This window comes from Pseudopodoces humilis, chromosome 3, assembly GCF_049639895.1.
Source record: "Pseudopodoces humilis isolate 2021_Gansu_Grassland_sample_001 chromosome 3, ASM4963989v1, whole genome shotgun sequence".
Classification (NCBI taxonomy): Eukaryota; Metazoa; Chordata; class Aves; order Passeriformes; family Paridae; genus Pseudopodoces; species Pseudopodoces humilis.
The window spans coordinates 16674242-16692992 of NC_142202.1; the positions used below are offsets into that span (position 1 = coordinate 16674242).

Genomic DNA, 18751 nt, shown 5'->3' on the forward strand with positions numbered 1-18751 from the left:
AGCTACTGACATCCAAACTACTGCTTCTAACAAGGCCTGGATTTGATTAGACTGCCTAGGTTGCTGGCAGCCTTAGATGCCTGGAATAAAAGTTTCTAAACCAAACCAGAACTTTGGCTAATTCAGAGCATTGTGCTGGTGGGGAAGCTAACCAGTTTGCTGGGGCTTCTTTTCTCCTTTGGCCTGGAACAGCCTTTCTGCAGCTTTCTGCTTCTTTTTGTCACTGCTGGCAGTAGGAACCTCGAGTCCCCCGCTTGGTTTTGCTTCCTATTTGTCTCAGCATTGTAAAAAGCCCCGAAGCACTTCTGAAGCAACTTGCATGAGGATGCAGAAGCAGGACTCTTACATGGGGTAGCATGTGCTTCTAATAGTTTATGGTTACATTATCCTTGCTGGCATGCTGGTAGATGGATTCAGAAGTAGTGTGCAGTCTGACAAAATATGATTAGTCTGCACTTACTGGTACACGTAGTGTCTGGGAAACCCTGATGTAAGTCTTGAAAGGCTTTATCTCAACAGTCTTGCTTGATAGCCTTTGGGAGCTTTTTTCCAAAACAAATGACTCACAGCCCTTAGGTCCTTCATAGAGGCAGTGAATGCTGTTCTTTGTACAAGGGAGGAGGGAGAGCAAGCAGTTTACCTTTTTTACTTTTAAAGATAAACCCTATAAACAAAACAACCCTCACAACTAATATGCTGATGTAGGGGAGGAAAAAGGTCACAGTGGAAAAAAAGTTGAAAGTATGTGATTTTTTGCAGCCTATTTAAGGTTGTTAGTGTTTTCTAGAACATTACCTGTTCATTTTATGCACGGAGACGTATAAACTAAGTTCTGTTGACTTTGTGTCACATTACATTAACCAAATTTTATGGTTATATTTCGTTGTCTGCTTTTGAAGAAATGAATTTGGACAATTGGATATGCAGAAATGGAAACTGGATTAGACTTTATCAGGGATCAGCTAATTAAACCGTGGTTTTAACATATGACCACATATGGCATAAAGCTGGTAATAAAACTTCTCTTTTCTCTCCGTCTCCCTGCAAAAAACCTATTTAGGGTTGGCTGTGCAGTCTGTTGCTTACCTCAGGTTAGCAGCTGATCTCATAATGTATTCTGAAGTATGAATGCATAGCTAATCTGAAAATGCTCTTTGGTGTTGATCCCCTTGTCTTGTGTATCATTGGCCTAAAAGAGAGCTTTCATTAGATGCAGGTAACAGCTGAAGAGAGCTAAATCTTGTGAAGTGTGTGTAGCTGGTGTTACCCAACTGACGTGTGTGCTACAGCATGGAAGTACTCTTGAGTTAAAAAACAAAAAAACACCCATCAACACACCAGAAAAAAACAAACCAAACCAGAGAAACCCCACCCAAACTGCCTCACAAGTCCTTGTTTGCAAGCAGACCTGAAGGCCCTGGTTGGAGAGTAGGATTCCCAAAGCTTCTGTGAAGAGGGAAGATGCAGAACACTCCCTGTGCGGTTTAAAGATGAAACCTCCGAGCATAGCTGTGAAAAGAGCGTCGGGACACTGGAAAAACCCAGCCCAGTAGTTAAGGGCTGTAAATAGCAGTCAAATGTTCTCTGGCACAAAGCTTAAGTTATCTTAGCACTGAAACGAGTACGAGAGACAGTAACATCATAAAATGCTGGTTAAAACAAGGCAAGGTTGCCTGGAAAAGGTGGTTTCTAAAATGAAGCTGTAGCTGGAGAGGGAAGATAATACAATGGTTGGAGTGTTGATGTAGAGTGATGAAAGGCACGTTCCATTTGGAGCCCAGCAACAGCTATCTTGTACAATGAGAGAGGCCCCTGGGATGCCAGCTGGATTGTGCTGCCTTTATGCGTTAAAATAGCGTTTTCCGATAATTACTGCTGGATTAGCTGAACTAGTGAAAATCCCTGTTCAGATAAAGCTTTCTGGCACTTGCAGCTAGCGCAAACCTAAACAATGGATATGCTGATAAGGAGTCTTAATTTCCTAGTGTGAGCAAAATTGTTCTTCAGCTCACCTTTGCTGTAGTTTCTCCTCTAAATAATTTATTAGTGCAGATAATCAATGAATATATAACTTTGCTTTTAAATACTCTTTTCCCAGTTGGAGTTTGCAAGGTTTTTTTGTTTTTTTGTTTTTTTTTTTTCATTTGGAATGTATAGTGGTTAGTATAGGCCTCTATCTTTTTATTCTTCTGATGTATTTTTAATACTTAAAACTACAGAATAAAAGCCTGAACTGGCTAGAGCTGCTGTTCTGTTTGGGATGTTTGTATTCCTACTTTGGAATTTCTAATTCCAGTTTAATGAGAATTACTTCCTTATATGTAATGATTCACTGAATAAACTTGGGTAAGAAATGATAAGCAGTAAAATTAAGTACAAAGTAGTAGTATTTTCAGTTTAAATACTGGCGTCTCAGGGTGAGATAAGGTGTAGTCAGTTATGCTTCTTGAAAAGGAGGAAATAGAATAGCTGACATCCAATTCTAACTAATATTAGAAGAAAGTGTCTAAACATATCTCCCAGTTTTGATAGTAATGTTATAAATGTACTCTTGCTGAATCAGGGTTTATTTGGATCTGATTGCTATTTTGAAAACTTTATTTTCCTGTTTTTCTAGTAAAGGAAGCCAGTAACTACTTTTGTCCTTGCCCTAAAGGAAAAAAAATATTTTTATCAGAACTTTAAGGGACTTCCCGACCTGGTAATACCACTGAGTATAAAGGACTTGCCCAGTGGCATTTTTTTTGTAAAATAATGCATTATGTGTAAAACATAATATATGAAAATATAAAAATCTGTAGACTTTTTTCTTCTGTGTGATGTTTTAATCAAAATTTGGCTGTTCTGGAGTCAAGTCTTGTGCCCAAGTACAGATAGAAATTCACATGCAGAGGTTTTGGATTTGTTGAATAATTATTTGTATTTGTTCATGCAGATGTACTTGAAAGTGTGATTTGTCATGTCTGGAAAAGTTTAAAATGAAAGGACTCTTGGGAAATATAATCTCCTTTTGCTATCACCAGTAGATGTGATGCAATTTGTTCTAAAACTTGGGGGTAGGGGTAGGTGGTATTTTAATGGATCAGAACGTGGATGTGTCCCTGTTACTGTAGATCCTGCTGTTTAACAGATTAGCAAGTTTTCCGGATTTCCAGCTGGGACACACGTTTAAGATTAAAGTAAATGTGAAAAAGAGTTGCCTTTCGAGTCGTAAAATCGAGGTTTTGTCTCTAAACATGAGCATTTGCAAAGCAAAGAGAACAACTGGAGAGACAGCTGAACTGCTTAGGAATTGGGACCAGGAAAGCAAGGCAAACACAGTTTCTCACTGTTTAACTTGGTAACTGTTTTTCTGGTGTGAAGGCAGATCTCAGTGACAACATTTAAGAAGCTAACAAGCAAAGCATCCTAAAATGGGGGAAACAAAGTATTGCAGTCTGAAGCAATAATTACTTTGCCAAGAGGTTTGAAATAGTAGAAGAGCTGCTCTCTAGAGGAAAAACCAGTGTGTAATTCATGATAAAGATGTTGATCAATATAATAACTTTTATGACCTTGCATAATAATTTAGTATTTTTTTTATAGGTGGGTGTTGTCTGCTCTAGAGTGAGACTGCTCTTTTTTTTCACTGTGTAACCATTTTGCTAGAATTTTGATACAGACCTATTTCAGAGAGGTGAGAGATGTCGAAAAATAGTTTTTGTTTTTACTCATTGAGATGATGGTGCAAATACCCATTTGAGCTGGCTGCTCTGTGTGGGTAAAACCCCTCCAAGCAAGTGTTTCAAGCACACATCTGCGTTGATACACTTCTGTTCGAGGGCTGTGTGCTTACTGTCACTGCACTCTAGCTGCTTGATTTTTATTGCAAGAGATGCTTGAAATAGCTGACATTGTGGGAAAATCAAACAGCTTCTACTCAGTGTTTCATGGTGCATCTAGATCATCCAATTTTCTAGGACAGAACGTTAGATATAATGAATGCACAAATGTTAATGTTAATTATTAACTAGATTGAATTAGTTACTGCAGTCGTCTGTTGCTGTTCAAAGTGGGTCACTGAGTCTCAAAATACTTTTGCACTGAATTCTAGCATTGACTTTCCAGTTTCTCCTTGAGATGTTCTTTGCCTTCAAGTCTGGAGAGGAAGAGTAGAGCACTTCAAACCTTTTGCTTGTACAGGTAACCTGTCCCTTCCGTTAGAATTACAGTAGCACATACATGACAGGACAATTCCTCTGAATCCCTCTGCCAGCTCCAGAAAAAGGATTTCATTTATAAATAACATCGACATAGTGGTAGAATTTTTTAGATCACATTACCTTTACCACCTTGGTATTATCACAGTCATAACTGATGAAATCAAGACTCAGACTTGGGGAAATGCAGAATTTTTTACTGTTAGTTGTGAAATAGCACTGTATGAAGAATATTCAGAGGAAAAACTGATCACAGGTTTGAATGATTATAGGTTAATTTAAACTGCATTTAACAGAAAAGTGTAAGTAGTTGAGATTATACCTAAGGGACTAGAATTTAATGACAAGCCTTAGTACCTTGAGGGAAGGGTATTAGTGAGCATTGCTGGAAGAAGTGAGGAAATTGGGGGGTGGTGTACGAGTCGGAATCAGGAATTTGTTCAAGTTAAAATCTTGACTGACTTGCAATGAGACTTGGAAAAAGAGCTTCTGAAGTAGCCACTTCAGGAAGGATATTGCTAATATGTAGGGTATAGGAGGAGTGAAAAAATAGTGGTTGAAAAGTGATATTGAGAGATAAAATGATGTTGGAAAGAAATCATAGTTATTCAAAATAAGACTGACTTAGCCTTGCCAAAAAGTAATTTGGATCAAAGAAGAGAAGAGTGCAAGAAAAATGTGCTGTTCCATGAGTAACTGCAGCAGTTTGGCATGAAAATTGAATTCATATTTCAATATGGGTGATAACTTTTACTGCACTCAATAGCAAATGTAAATAACCCATAATTGAAGTGAAAGCAGAATGCTTCCAGATTGTGTCAACTTGATGATGGTAACCTCTCCTTGATTTGTGAAATTTGTATGTGGAAACCTGTGCTCAAAGAGGATAACAGAGTTCTACTGTAGAGAGGGATTTAAGTGGAAATTTAGTATTCCTTTGTTTTACACATTATCATAAATGTCTCTACTGAATGCACAACGTAAGAATGCTCATTAGATTTTCCTGTACAAGGAAACAGTTGTAACTGGGCTAATTTTTACACATCAGTGTTTGCCTACTACACCGTGACAGGTCTTGGGTTGCTTAAGAATTCATTTGTTTAGAGCTGCTTGAATAAGGCCCAGAACTTTGCCTTATCCTAGTGCCCTTGGAAATGAGGACAAGATTGTCAAGAGCTCTGTTTATATTTGAAGTATTTTGTAGTACAGACTTGTTAAGAGATGTCAGAAATTCATGAATCAATCTTAGGTGTTTTGCTGGGAGGAGAGCATGCAAGAAATAAGGCTTATTGCTTATTAGTAAATATTCAGACATTTATTTGGTAGTACACATCAGTGATAGAACTACTATGTTGTTCATTTAAACCTCTTACTTTTAGACTTTGAATATTCTACCAGCAGTCTTTAAGATCTTGATTTAAAGGCTACAGAAGGAGAGGCTGCTTGAAACTTCAAGTGTGAAATGCATGCTGTTATTTTTGGGAAGAGCATGCCAATAAATTGAGGTCCTAAGGCAGAATTCATCAAAAATAAGATACTTGTATATCTGTACTTTAGTGGCATGTTCTCAAAGAAGTTTATTTTTTCTAGAGCCACACACTGTCTTAGTCAAGGTGGGAGTTCTTGGGGTTCATCTGCGCTCATCACCTTGGCTGGTTGAATTTTGAAGTCTCAAAGGACGGAGAGATTCCACAGCTCCTCTGGGCAGCCTCTCCCACTGATTTCTTGGTGCACCTTTTCCTTGCCTGGTTAAAAGCTCCTTTTCTGCACTTTTTGATTATCTCTTACCTTTCTGTAGTGCACTTCTGAGAAGATTGTGACTCTTGTTCCCTGTAATTCCCTGTTGAGTAGTTGAGAGTGGCCATTATGTTCCTGCCTTAGCTAGAGACTGAACAAGCACAGCTGTGAAGCCACTCCTGGTGCATCTTTTCCTCTCACCCCATTAATAGTTTTCTCTTTGATTTGCTCCAATTTGTCAAAGTCTTTCTTCCCACTGAGGAGCCCAAAACTGGGCACAATATGCCAGATGCAGTCTGAATAGAGGGGAATAATCACTTTCTAAATCATTGAGGTTATTTTGTCCCAGGTGCAAGTTTTAGCCCTTGCCTCCAGATTTCTTGAGGTTTCTATCACCTGATTTCTCCAGTCTGCTGAGAAACCTCTGAACAGCAGCTCAGCATGCCAGTCTACCCCAGTTTACAGAAATGCATCCACAGACTTGCCGAAGTTTCATTACATCCCATTTTCCTGGTGATCAACAAGTGCATTAAACAGCATCATAGCTGGTATTGGCCCCCCTGAGAAATGCACGAGTAACAGCTTACCAGGTAGATGTCAAACTGCTCCCTGCAACCCTTTGAGCCTCTGCAACCATAGCTTGGTTCCTGTTCTGCTGGGAGATGGTCATGACATTTGTCTTTTTCAGGCTGTCAGGAACTTACCTTGATGACCCCATAAAGCTGTTAGAGTGGCCTCATGCTGTCACCATCTGGTACCTTCACGTGTGTTGGGTGCATGCTGTTCAGTTTGATGGACCCTCTGTATGCAGTTCATCAAACTGGAGCCCCTAACTTTATTTCCCTCTATTGCAGTACTTGTGCAGACTTGGAAACTCTGGGAGCAAAACTTTGTTTTAAGACCAAGGCTTTTTCTTGGACTTCACTGCTCACATTTTCATGATTAATCCATAAACATTAGAAAGCTTGGGTTGGAGGGGACCTTGAAGTTCCAGCCCAGTTCCAGCCAGTCCCAGTTCACCCAGTTCCAGCCCCTGTGCCATGGTCTTTCCACTAGACCAGATTGCTCAGAGCCCCATCCAACCTGGCCTAGTTTTAATTAATATCAATGTCAACCTGGTGTTTAAAAATAGGAGTTAAATTAACAAAATATGGTGGTGTTTTGGGTTTTGTTTCAGGTGAAATTAAGTTTTAGCAAGACAATTCCTTCTTGTAATGAATCTTTCTTGTAATGAACCATGAATTGCATATTCATATGTTAATGCTAACATGGGATAGAATGTGTCACTCAAAGACTAGCCGCCACCTTTCCTTTACACAACTCTCTACGTCAGAGGCTGCCCTTGTATTAAACAGGTAATGTAAAAACGCTGCTCTCTTGCTGTTCCAAGCAGAGCTGGGCATTGGTTATCTGAAAGTAAAATGAGTTACATGATCTGTGGTGCAGGTAATTTAATGATGCATTCTGTTGCAGCACGTTCGGGAACTTGGATTGCCTGGGGAGTCTGGGCTCTGAAAGCTGTGATTTGTTGTACCATATATTGAAAACTTAGGAAATAACAGAAGAAAGTCACTTTTTGTTAAGATATGTATAGTAAATAGGAAATGTATGTATGTATGTTAAGCAGCTTTTCACAGGAAGTCATCAGATATCAGTCTAGTTGGAGATGTTGTTTTTCATGACTGCTTAAAAAGGCTTTCCACAGTATGTTGGGCTCAGATTCATGAAATCAAAGAAAAGCAAAGAAAGCAACAAGCCCTCAAAAAATAGACTATCTGTAGGAAAGAACTAATGTGTCTGGCTAGCTTTTGATCCTGGGCTTTTAAGACCTTCAGGTTAAAAGCTTCGAACTTTTCAATCTGTCATGATTGTTCCTATTCAGTAAAGATACTGATTTTATGGTTGATGGCTTTGTTCAATTACAGGGTACCCTGGTGCTTGCACATTGGTTCATTCCCAGATTTTGCTGTAGAGATTTTTTTCCATTAACTTTGACAACAGGGACAAACCAAGAAATTGATTTTTGATAAAAATCTGTCTTGAGATGGGTGAAAGATCATGGTTGGGATCTTCTGCTCCTGTTTTGTTGTTGAGTAAAATCACTACCCAGGCAGAATTAGCCTTTACTGTGACAAAACCTTTGGCTTGTGATGCCACTGTATTGAATCTGCTTTGAGGAAATGGAATCTACTTCAATTACTGCATGGTTTCTGCACATCCTTTTAGTGTAAGCAAAGTAGTAAATGCCCTGAAGAAACATGTTTGAAGAATCAGTGGAAAAATGGATTTGATTATAACAATGTAATATTTTCAGAAAAAAATCAGGATAAATTACTAAAGATGCCATGTCTAAGGGAACACCCCTGTGTAAGAGGATAAAAGAAAACAAGAATATGGATGAGTGCATGGAGCAAACGTAAACGGAATTATCTTATTTCATGGTTCTGTGGAGTCTAAATGCAGGGCTTTATTTTACCAGTATAAAAATAATGGCTAGAAAGATGTCTCCTGTCATTGTAAATGTGTTATAATGAAATTGTTGGCCTCTGTGTAGTCCTGAATTTTTTTCGAAGCGTCTGTTGGAAACATTTATTGAAAAAAAAAAAATCTTCATGATACTCTGTGGGATGAAAATATCTAGAAAATAGCGAAAGACGGTGGAAAAGTGTTGCTCTTGTCCCTTGCAGGTTGTTTCATTAAAAATCTTACCTCCAAGCTAAAATAATGAAGGCTTCTAATAAAGTATTTCCATGAAGTTATCACTAAGTTTGCATACAAGGTGAAGACCAAATCTGTGTATAAAATTGCAACATATCCATGTTCTTCTCTGTCTCAAGCTTGGAATGATGGATAATGAAAGTTCAGTATTCTATACCTTTTAAAGGAACAAGACAGCAAATGGTTGTTCCTTGTGTCTGCTGAAGGAATTGCTTAAAAAACACCCCCCACCTCTGTGTATGTAAGGATCTTAGTGTCTGTTTCTCTTAAAAAACTGGTATCTGGTTTTGGGTAATTACACAGTCTATTTAAATTGAGAGAACTGAGGTATCTTAATATGATCTTCAGTTGAAGTTCAGGGAGTATTTATGAATTTAAGGGTAGATAAAATTAGTCACATATGTATAATATATTTTATTAATATTATGTTATTGCATATACAGTTAGCCATTTTTAACACAGCCGGTTTCCTGCTATTCAAAATCTATGTTTTTTCAGTGTGCTGTTTTTAGTTCCTATTAATACTTCTGGGTTTTTTAAGGTTTGTCTCTGTAGTGTCAGTATTTGTTGGTTTGACTTGTCATATTCTCTCCTAGATATTCCTGATTTCCTTTGGGGGAATAGGTGAATTCTTATGTGAACCAGCATATGACAAACCTAGAGACAATATCTAATTGCCAACACAGAATTTGTCCATTGCATGAAATGTGAAATAATAGCATGTGAAATGTTGGATAGATAAAATTTCTTTAGGTTTTAAATTGAGAATTCTGTGTGAAAAGTAGGCCTTCATTTGACATCAACCTGCTGTTCTAAATAATATTTCTCTATCTGCCTGAATGTCCTATAATGATTTCTTTCAACTGTTTTATATTCACCTGCTGCTGTGGAACAAGCTACAAATGCAGAATCATCAAGGAACAGATTTATAGCAACAAGAGAAATTTATGAGGATTTTCTGGCTCCGAGAGCAGACTTCTCCTAAATTAATGTTAAATGCTTTTATGCACAAGATGAAAACCAATTTTCTTTCAGTGGAAGGTGCTCATTGAGCAAAGAAAGTTTGTTCTCAGCAAACTGTGTACCAGCTAAAACTCTGGAGTGTTGAAGAATCCTGTGCCAAAAGCAAAGCACCTTTCCTTTGCCAGCTATTAATCCCAACGATTCAGTTTCCCTTGCTTCTCGGCAGTGCTAGTTTTATTTCTAGTTGGGACTTTCCCATGCAGGATTTTCTGCTGCTTTCTGATGTTGCATCTAATCTGTATTCTGAGTAATTCATGAGAAGAAAAAGTGGGAGAGATGAATGAATCTCTCGGTTATCAGAGACGGAAAAGTGGGAGAGATGAATGAATGAAGCTCTCAGTTATCAATCAAAAGTTTTCTAGGCACAGGCAAGTACAGGAGAGCTGTTATTGAAGCAATCTGGGATTTCTCCCTCCGCATTCACCTCCTGTTTTAGCAGCCACTCTTGTTTGAGTTGGATATGCTGGAAGGAATCAACAAGGACTCTTGTCCTGTGGGGGGTTGTAGAGTCTGAAGAAGAATCCACATAGAAACAGGTCAGATTAATCAGCTGCTCCTAATGGAGTCCTATTTTAAAACCTAAATAGCAAGTAAATTCTGTACTGGCTCAAGTGTTGGAGTGGGCAAGCTGCATCATTTGGAGCTGGGTACAAGTGGCACAGCACAGTTTAATTCCTTCTGCTGTACCAAACATGTGATGTTCCCTTGCCAGCAGCATGTTTAACTGGCTTTTAGTAATGCAGGGAACATTGAGATTCTTACTTTTCAGCTGAGGATGTATTAGAGAAACTTAACTTACTGAACTTACTGAATGGCTGTGTTAACCTCTGCAGAGCCCTAATGGTTTCTATTTTTCCATGGTGTCCTGTTGATGGTGTGGATGTCTTGTTGGCAAGAGAAGGTGATAATTGTTACATTCAGCCTCCTGTGAGATGCCCTTCTGGCTGAAGTGCTAAAGTTGAAGAAATTAATAAAATTAAAGCAGCTGATTAAGAGCTAAAACCTAAAGTAACCCAAAGTTCTCCCTGTCTCCTCACTCACATCTCCCCTGTCAACAAATCCAAGCTCCTTCCACTACTCCCAAAAATAAATATTAAGCTATGTAATTGAGGTCAGTCTGGAGCATATTTGAGGGCACAGGAAACATTTTTGTGTTAACTTCAAGATGCTAAGAAGTAGCTTAACTGTTAAGCCAGATGAGCAACTTGGCATACATGATAACTTTGTCTACAATGTCTGTTTTAGTTAATAGAAAGTAATGGTACAGTATATGTGGGATTTTGTTTTGGTTTTGATTGGTTTTAACTCTTTAAGAGCAAAACTGAGAACATACATTTTCACTGTGACGTGCCAGTTGGGGTTCAGGAACAAGCAGGAAAAATTACATTGCAAACCACCACCACTAAGATATAGAACTTTATATCTGGACCAGCATTTAGCTGCTTTTCAAAAATGTATATTTTTAAGATTTTAGAATTGGAAATGTTTGGAGTTTCTTTCTAGCTTTGTGCCACATGGTTTGAAAATCCTAAACAGGCATTTGATGAATCAGTGTCTCTTTCCATTCCTTCTGCCCCGCAAAGACTGCACATTTTAAGAACATGTTGTTATGTCTCTGTAAATTGAGAACATAGAAAAAACCCTGAATCATCAGAAGCAGTGGTAATGGGATATAATTTTTCAAAACCTTCATTGTTACATTACTGATGAAAATACTAAAGGTTGAAAATCAGAGCAATCACAGCTTTTGTTAGTATATTTAAATGATCTTTTCTTGGCTGCAATTGTGCTGTTTTACATAAGAGTTTGATCCTTGAAGTGTGTTTATCCTTTTTAGTTCTTGAGAGAGGAAAACCAAGTATCCACTTCTTGTGGAGAGGAGAAAAAAAAAAAAGGCTTAGGTCAGCAGACTGGATTGGTGTCACTGTGCATTGAGCTTAAGAACTTGGGATGTGAAAGAATGAACACATTCCATCTGGGCAGAAGAATGATGTCTGCTAGGGTTCAGTTTGCTATGGTTTTTGAGCTTTTTGTATGATCTCATCACTGGAGGAGGAAAGTATATTCTCCCATAAGAATAATCTTATACTTATGATTCATTACTACTGTGGTTTTTTGTGTGAGCCTTTTGAGTGCCAGACCTCCCCCCACTCTTCCACCCCAAATAAAAACCAGCCACCCTGTCGTTGGCTTTATATGGTATTGATGTAGGTGGACTTAACCAGAATAATGGCTGGCTTTAACAATCAGAACCTTACATCTTTGTCTGGAGAATAACTCCTCCTAACATATATTTATCCAGCTATTTATCAAGCTTTACATTTTGGGAAGAGAGCTTTGTACACTTTGTCTCCTAAGGTTTGGTAAGCACTTTTTCGCATGAATGTTCCCTTGTATGAATTTTCTGTTTTCTGCAAATAATTTCATATACTTAGTTTACTAAGTTTACTTGGGAACATAGGATTTCTCAGTTTTCCTTTGTTAATATTTTACCATAGTTCCTCAACACACTGCCTTGATAATTTAGCAGTCAGTTCTTGGAGCAGCTGTGCATTTTGGCAGTAGCATGTGAAGCTGGAGATGCTCAATCTCCCACATCCCCTAATCAACTCACATATTGAAAAGGTGCAGGCTAATCCAAGTCTAATGGTTTCTGGAATCATTACACCCCACCAGGAAGAGAAAAATTTGTAGATAGGCAAGTAGACCCAGTAGGATGCTTTTGAAGGCCTAATGACATGGCAAAGAGATGAAGACCCTTTTTTTCTCTTGTAACATGACTGGAGACAATTTGTTTATTTGCCACCAGTGTAAGGTAATAAGTAAAAAATCCGCATTTGTGATCAGACCAAAGTGAATCTGGTGAAGTGAATGAAGGAAACCATCCTAGTGCAGGTCATGTGAGGGACACACATGTTACAGCAAACCCTGGGGACTGGGAAGAGCTCATGTATAAATACTGAGATGAGTGAAGACCTGTTTGCTCTTACAAGTACAGCAGGAAAGTGTCATAAGCGTGAAAAGCATGAAATATAATAAATGATACCATTCTGATTCACTTGGCTCTTGTTCTTTTGCACTGAAGTTTAAGTTCATATATATTTGTAGCATACAAGTGACTGGTTCAGGTTCTAATAACACTGTATCCTAAAATCAGAATTTTCCTAGAAAAAGGTGAATCTTCAGAAAAAACATAAACCTTATTTTTCATTAGACCTGTCAAAGATAGTCATGAGCTAACTGTTAATTCTTGCTTTGGTGTAACCCTTTGAAGTTAATGGAATTCTAGTATGCATTTTATATTTTTTTGGGGGGGTGGCGTTGATAATTATGACATATACTATATTCAGATGCTAAGCTATCAAATGGCCATTGAAGAGCAGAGCTAAACTCATGCCTCCATGCTTTTCTTCAGAAGGAATTGTGGTCACTTTAGAGACCTTATTAATAAGAGAGAGTAATTGAATAAATATCTCCTTCACCTACTAATGTATCATTGTTGAACCCCGGAAATAGGCTAGCATCCTGTGATGGTTTAATTTCTTTCTGATAGAGATCTTTTCTTTCATTTTTCCATCTTACTCTTGCAGTCTGATAAACAAAGTGCTTGTGTGGTGGGAACTGTTGGCAAGAGAGGAGTATGTCACCTTCAAATTGATACCTGGACATCAAAATTACACACCTGGAACACTGAAATTTTAGTCATAGGATTTGTATGGAATGAAGGCAGAAGGTTTATTGTGTAGTGATTGAAAAGGTCAGCTGGAAATTGTTTGTATTTGTCATTTTTAAAAGTTTGTGAATCATCTCATATTTTTATATGAATAATTCCCTGTTATGAAAATTGTTTTGTTTTAAATAGAGCATGAAGTACTTGAGATCTAGACTTGGTTAATACTTCCAGTTGTAAGACATGGCCTGAGAAGTGGAACTAAAAATAGTTTAGCAGTTGTTAAAGAAAAGCTAGAAATTTGGTTCAAGGTCATCTTATTCGCACTTGTGAAGAGTGCCGCTTGAATACCGAATAGTTCTAAAATGAATAGGTTTTCCTTACCCTTTATTTCTTTATGTTTTTAGTATTTTAAATAAAATAATGTAAAAAGTTTTATAAACTTAGGCTGAATAAGAGCACCTGAAATTTGATGGTCTGTCTATTAAGTCTCCTGCTCACTGTACCATTACTCAGTCCCTCTCTGGTTCTACCTTTGCAGTAATTGGAACATGTTAGCTTAGAATCATAGTCTCAATTTTTAACAGAATCTTTTTTTTTTTAGTCTGGCACATGACTGAGTAGAAGTTACTTTTTGGCAAGAACTCTGCAAACCACATGGCTCTGCTTCCAAATCAGTATCTAGGTCCTGTCACCTATGGTTTGTCATGCTTGTGATTGATCCAAATTGAACTACAGCTAAAATTTATTACGAAGTTTTCCAAGTTTACTGTCAAGCATTTTAGAAAAACCACTACTGTTTGTGATGTACTTTGTGAACGGTACGGAATGTTTCTAGGTTTGCACTTTAAGATGTGTGCCAAAACATCTAAAAATAAAGAAATCCAGTAGGTTCTTGCACTGTCCTCAAGTGAAGGAACCGTATTTCACTGTGGCATGTATTTAATGGGACTGTGAAATGCCTAAAAGTTCTACCAAAATTTATTTTCTTTGCATTTAATCTTTCTTCCTGGTTCAGATGTGGTCCTTCCACTCTAAACTATAAAATATGCTTAGAAAAGAAGCACTTTAGTTATGTATATTAGGACTTAAATATCCCTAAATGGAACTAGAAAAAGGGTGGTCTAATTAGAGGTTGTAATCCCATTCTGATCTAGCTGTTGAATAGGGGATGGGATTAGAACACGTGCATTTTTAAAATTAAGAACCTATTTCCTCATTTGATCATGAATCTCCCACGTGCATGAGAGACATGGTCTCAGTATTCTCTCTTCTCCATGAGCCTTGAAAAGCATCCCAGTGTTGAGCACTTTTCTAATTATTAGAATGCCATGGAAAGTGTAATAGAAATTGAGTCTGTTTTCTCAAAAATGTCAGTATTCAAAGTTAACAAAACAGCTGGATGTACTTCAGAATTTTCATGTTTTGGGAGATGTGAATAAGATACTAGGAAATTCAGCATGGTCTTTGAGGAAAAAAAAGCCCAACAAACACACACACCCCTTCCCCAACCAACCAATAAAAACCACAAAAAAACCCAAGACAGATGGGTGGCCACGGGAGGCATCCTTTCCCTCTATCATAAAAGATGAAGAAATACTCCTTTCCTTTCCATGAAGGATGTATGTCTCTTCAGCCTTCTCAGTTTTCCAAATGGCAGGCCACATTCCTTGCAAGGCAGGCATCATGTGCTTTCTATAATGTTGGATGTGCTGGGCTGGTATGTTCAGAGAATCTGACTTACTGATAAGAAATCATTACTTTCTATTTTTATTTCCTGTCTGCATCTGCTGGACATTTTCCACAAAGACAGCCTGCATGGTATCACCCTTTCCTCTGCTAATAAATAGTCTGGTTTCGGTATGGTCTGATTTCATGTGTTTCTTATATGATGACATTCATGATATGCTCCTTTTTAACTTCAGGCTGTAGCTCAGCTTCCAGATGACTGGCATAATCAGGATTAGCTACTGATGGCAATCTCCTGATGAGTTTGTACTTTTTGGTGATCAGTAGAACCTTTTCTCAGGGAGAAAATGTTACATCTGTGTGTCAACTGTTGTAAAATGTGTCAAAACCAAAATGTGTCTCATTTACGAGCCAGTGGAATTTTTGTGCTGGACTTTATTCTGTATGTTTGTTTTCTTCTCTGTATGTTAAAAGGTGCAAGAGCCTTCCAGTTCTCACTTCTTGTAGAAGTAGTTTCCACTGGGAAAGTGTAGATTGTATGAAGCTAGTGCAACTCCAGATCTTTCCTCTTTGGGCTTCACAGAAAGCTTTGTGTATGGTTATGGCATTTACTTAAAATTTGTGGCTGGTGGTGAGGAAAAAGGAGGGGAAAAAAACCTGTAAGGAGAAAAACGTGCAAAAAGAACAAGTGAATACCTTCTTGATCTCTTTTATTAGTTGTCAGGCCTGTCTGTCTGGACCACAGCTTTTCAGAATGAATGCATGTAAGCAAAATGTCAAAGTCCTGGTGGTTTTGTATTCAGAAAGGTGGAGGTTTCAGCAGCTTGCAAGGAGTATTGCTTGAAGATTTTGAGTAAAAACAACCCAACAAGTCAACCAGAAAGATGATGCTTTGCCACAAGTAATTTTATTTTCCTCTCCACTTTGTATATTAACAGTGAACAGAGTATCTGCCAAGCACGAGCTGCTGTAATGGTCTACGACGATGCCAATAAGAAATGGGTACCAGCTGGTGGATCAACTGGATTCAGCAGAGTTCACATATATCATCACACAGGCAACAACACATTCAGAGTAGTGGGCAGGAAGATTCAGGATCATCAGGTGAGGAAATCTATAAAAATATAGAATATTAAGTCTTCAGCAAAATTATGGGACCAATGAAAAATAAATTGATTTTTTTTTAACTGAAGTAGCAGAACTTTTATTGCTTTTTCCCTGTGAACTAAGCACTTTGCATACCCCCAAGGCAATAGTTCTTTTGCCATTCCTTCCTACAGATATCTATTTATAAAGGCTAGTGGTGTACACAGAAGTCATCTGGTTCTTTTTAAGGCAAAGTGGCAACCTGAAAGCTTTTCTCCCCCACTCTACTCCGTGAGCTGCAGCCTGTGTAGACACCAGCAGTTCTTTTAGCTCTTCCTATCTCATCCAAACTTGGATGCATGGTATCTCATTTCCCCAGATCATCTTGTTCAAAAAAATCTTCTGATACTTGGTAATGCTGATCATCTACCACTGTAAGGGAGTGAGAAGGGAGTAACAGGGATTGCATCTTAATTTCCTTGATGAAATTACTGGATCATGGTTAAATGGCAAATTAGTGCTCTGTCTGTAAAGGTGCTCTGCCATATGATACTTGGGATGGGGTTAAAAAACTAATCTTTTGTTTGAGGCAAGCTTCTTATATTTGTTTCCCTCCCTCCCAGCATTCCATAGAATTCTTTTGGTCTGTTCTTGGTCATTTATCACACACCTGAAGCCTAGACTGGTAATCTCCTGTGTGATTTGTTATTAAACACTTACTCCAAGTAATAAACGGTCTCTGTGCATTCATCTGATACCAAATGTGGGTTTTTTTCTCCCATTATTCAGCAGAAAAAGGTGAGAGGTGAGTTATCCAAGTGCAATGGGATCCTCTTAGTGGATGGCTTGTAGTAAATGGTTCCCCTAATAGCTCAAATTTATCATCTTTTGTGTGAGCTACAACAATCTTGCAAGATGATACCCTATGATCCTGCTACAAATCCAGTAAACTGCTGCTGAAAGCCCTGCAGGCCAAGGGGTGCAGCAGCCACAGGGAGAAAGTGATAACTTGGTTAAAAAAGAAGCCTAACAAATACCCTGTGAAACTCATGGGAAATTGAGTTCCTGAATTTCAGATGTGTATTTTGCATCAAGAAGTCTGCTGCTGGAAGTCAGAGCTGTTGATGTTACTACTTCGCTGTCAGGAAATGTCGCTGCATCTTTTGAAGTGAGGACACTTAAGCTACAAAAGTTGATACAAAATATCTCATTAGTCCCCTTGTGTATTCTCATCACTGATTACAGGCAGGGTTGGAATTTGAAAATTGAAATGGTTGTGTTTTTAGCTTTGTGTTTCAAAGATTATGGGTCGTGAATTAACATGTGTGGTGGAGGAATTAAAATCTACGCAAAGCTGAAACTTCTGATGGAACAGCAATTTTGAACATAAGTAATTTTATGTATTTTTTTTAAATGATTATAGGTGGTAATAAATTGTGCCATTCCAAAAGGGCTGAAGTACAATCAGGCTACACAGACCTTCCACCAGTGGCGTGATGCTAGGCAGGTGTATGGTCTGAATTTTGGCAGCAAAGAAGATGCCAATGTCTTCGCAAGTGCCATGATGCATGCCTTAGAAGTACTAAATTCACAGGAAGCTGGTAAGAGTCTCTTCAATAGTTTTTTCTCCTAAGATTGTTCAAATACAGAAAAATTCAAATGTTTATGCATGAAAGTCTGTAAGTCTGGTTTCTAATCATGATTAAGCTTCTAGGTGTTTTAATTATCTGGGTGTTTTGTCTAACTAATGACTATTTCTTAACAGTGCTTCTCAACTCGACTGATGTCCCTGTAATTGCACTTTCTAGCAAGCAAATCAATTTTTATGTTTCTGTATTAGATACAGAAACTGCTGGCTTTCCCTTTTTTTTAAGGAAGCAAAACAAAAAGACCTGCCCAAGAAGCATGTACCTTGTAACAAGGATACTTTTCAGGATTTCTAGAGACATCCAGGTTCCTACTGTGTGTTGGTATTTTTGCTTTTCACTGATTACTGGTTTATTATAAAAATGTGAAGTTTTTTCCTTCCAAACTTTGGAATTCAGGTAATCGTAATCTTCTCTGGCAGTTCTTACATACAGAGTTTTCTAGCTCAGAGACCTTGAATCCAGGGTTAACATTCAGATGAGCACATACTATTTGAACACCTGGTCTGTAATTTCATTTGTTTGAAGACCAGGGTGACATAGGTTTATAAAACAGTGGTGGAAAAATGCCTGGCTTTCAGTCTTCTGCTGATACCTATAACATATTCTAGGTAAGCTCCACAGCAAAATGATCAGTGTAACACTGTGACACACACAGAGGGAGTTTCTTTTAAAAGACTAAGAGTCTTTTGTGTTCTTGTAACCAAATAGAATTCTTTTGTCCTCATTAAACTTTAAAGATTGCCCATGTAACAAGAGATAGTACTTGTGTGCCAGTTTTCTTTCTCCTGTGTAGAAGAGAGGCTGTAGATAACTATACTAGGGCTGTCTCAACTACAGCAAAAAAGGTGGTTTTATCAAGTTGGTTTTTATTTTGGTAGTCATTTCAAGACTTACCTTTTGAAACTAAGCTGTCTAGACTGTGGATGGTACATTCTGCAGTGCTTACACTGTTATGCAACCTAGAAGGCCAAAATAGAAAT

At 38.1% G+C, this 18751-nt stretch overlaps 1 protein-coding gene across 6 annotated transcripts in view; it reads left to right on the forward strand.

The window, feature by feature from the left end:
- Positions 1-18751, forward strand: part of ENAH (ENAH actin regulator) — an 89816-nt gene that overhangs the window by 28049 nt on the left and 43016 nt on the right. For all 6 annotated transcript variants that reach the window (XM_014252888.2, XM_014252890.2, XM_014252892.2 and 3 more), the window contains exons 2-3: positions 15975-16140; positions 17546-17723. In XM_014252888.2, coding sequence (XP_014108363.1) covers positions 15975-16140; positions 17546-17723 — 344 coding nt within the window. The remainder of the gene's footprint in view (positions 1-15974; positions 16141-17545; positions 17724-18751) is intronic.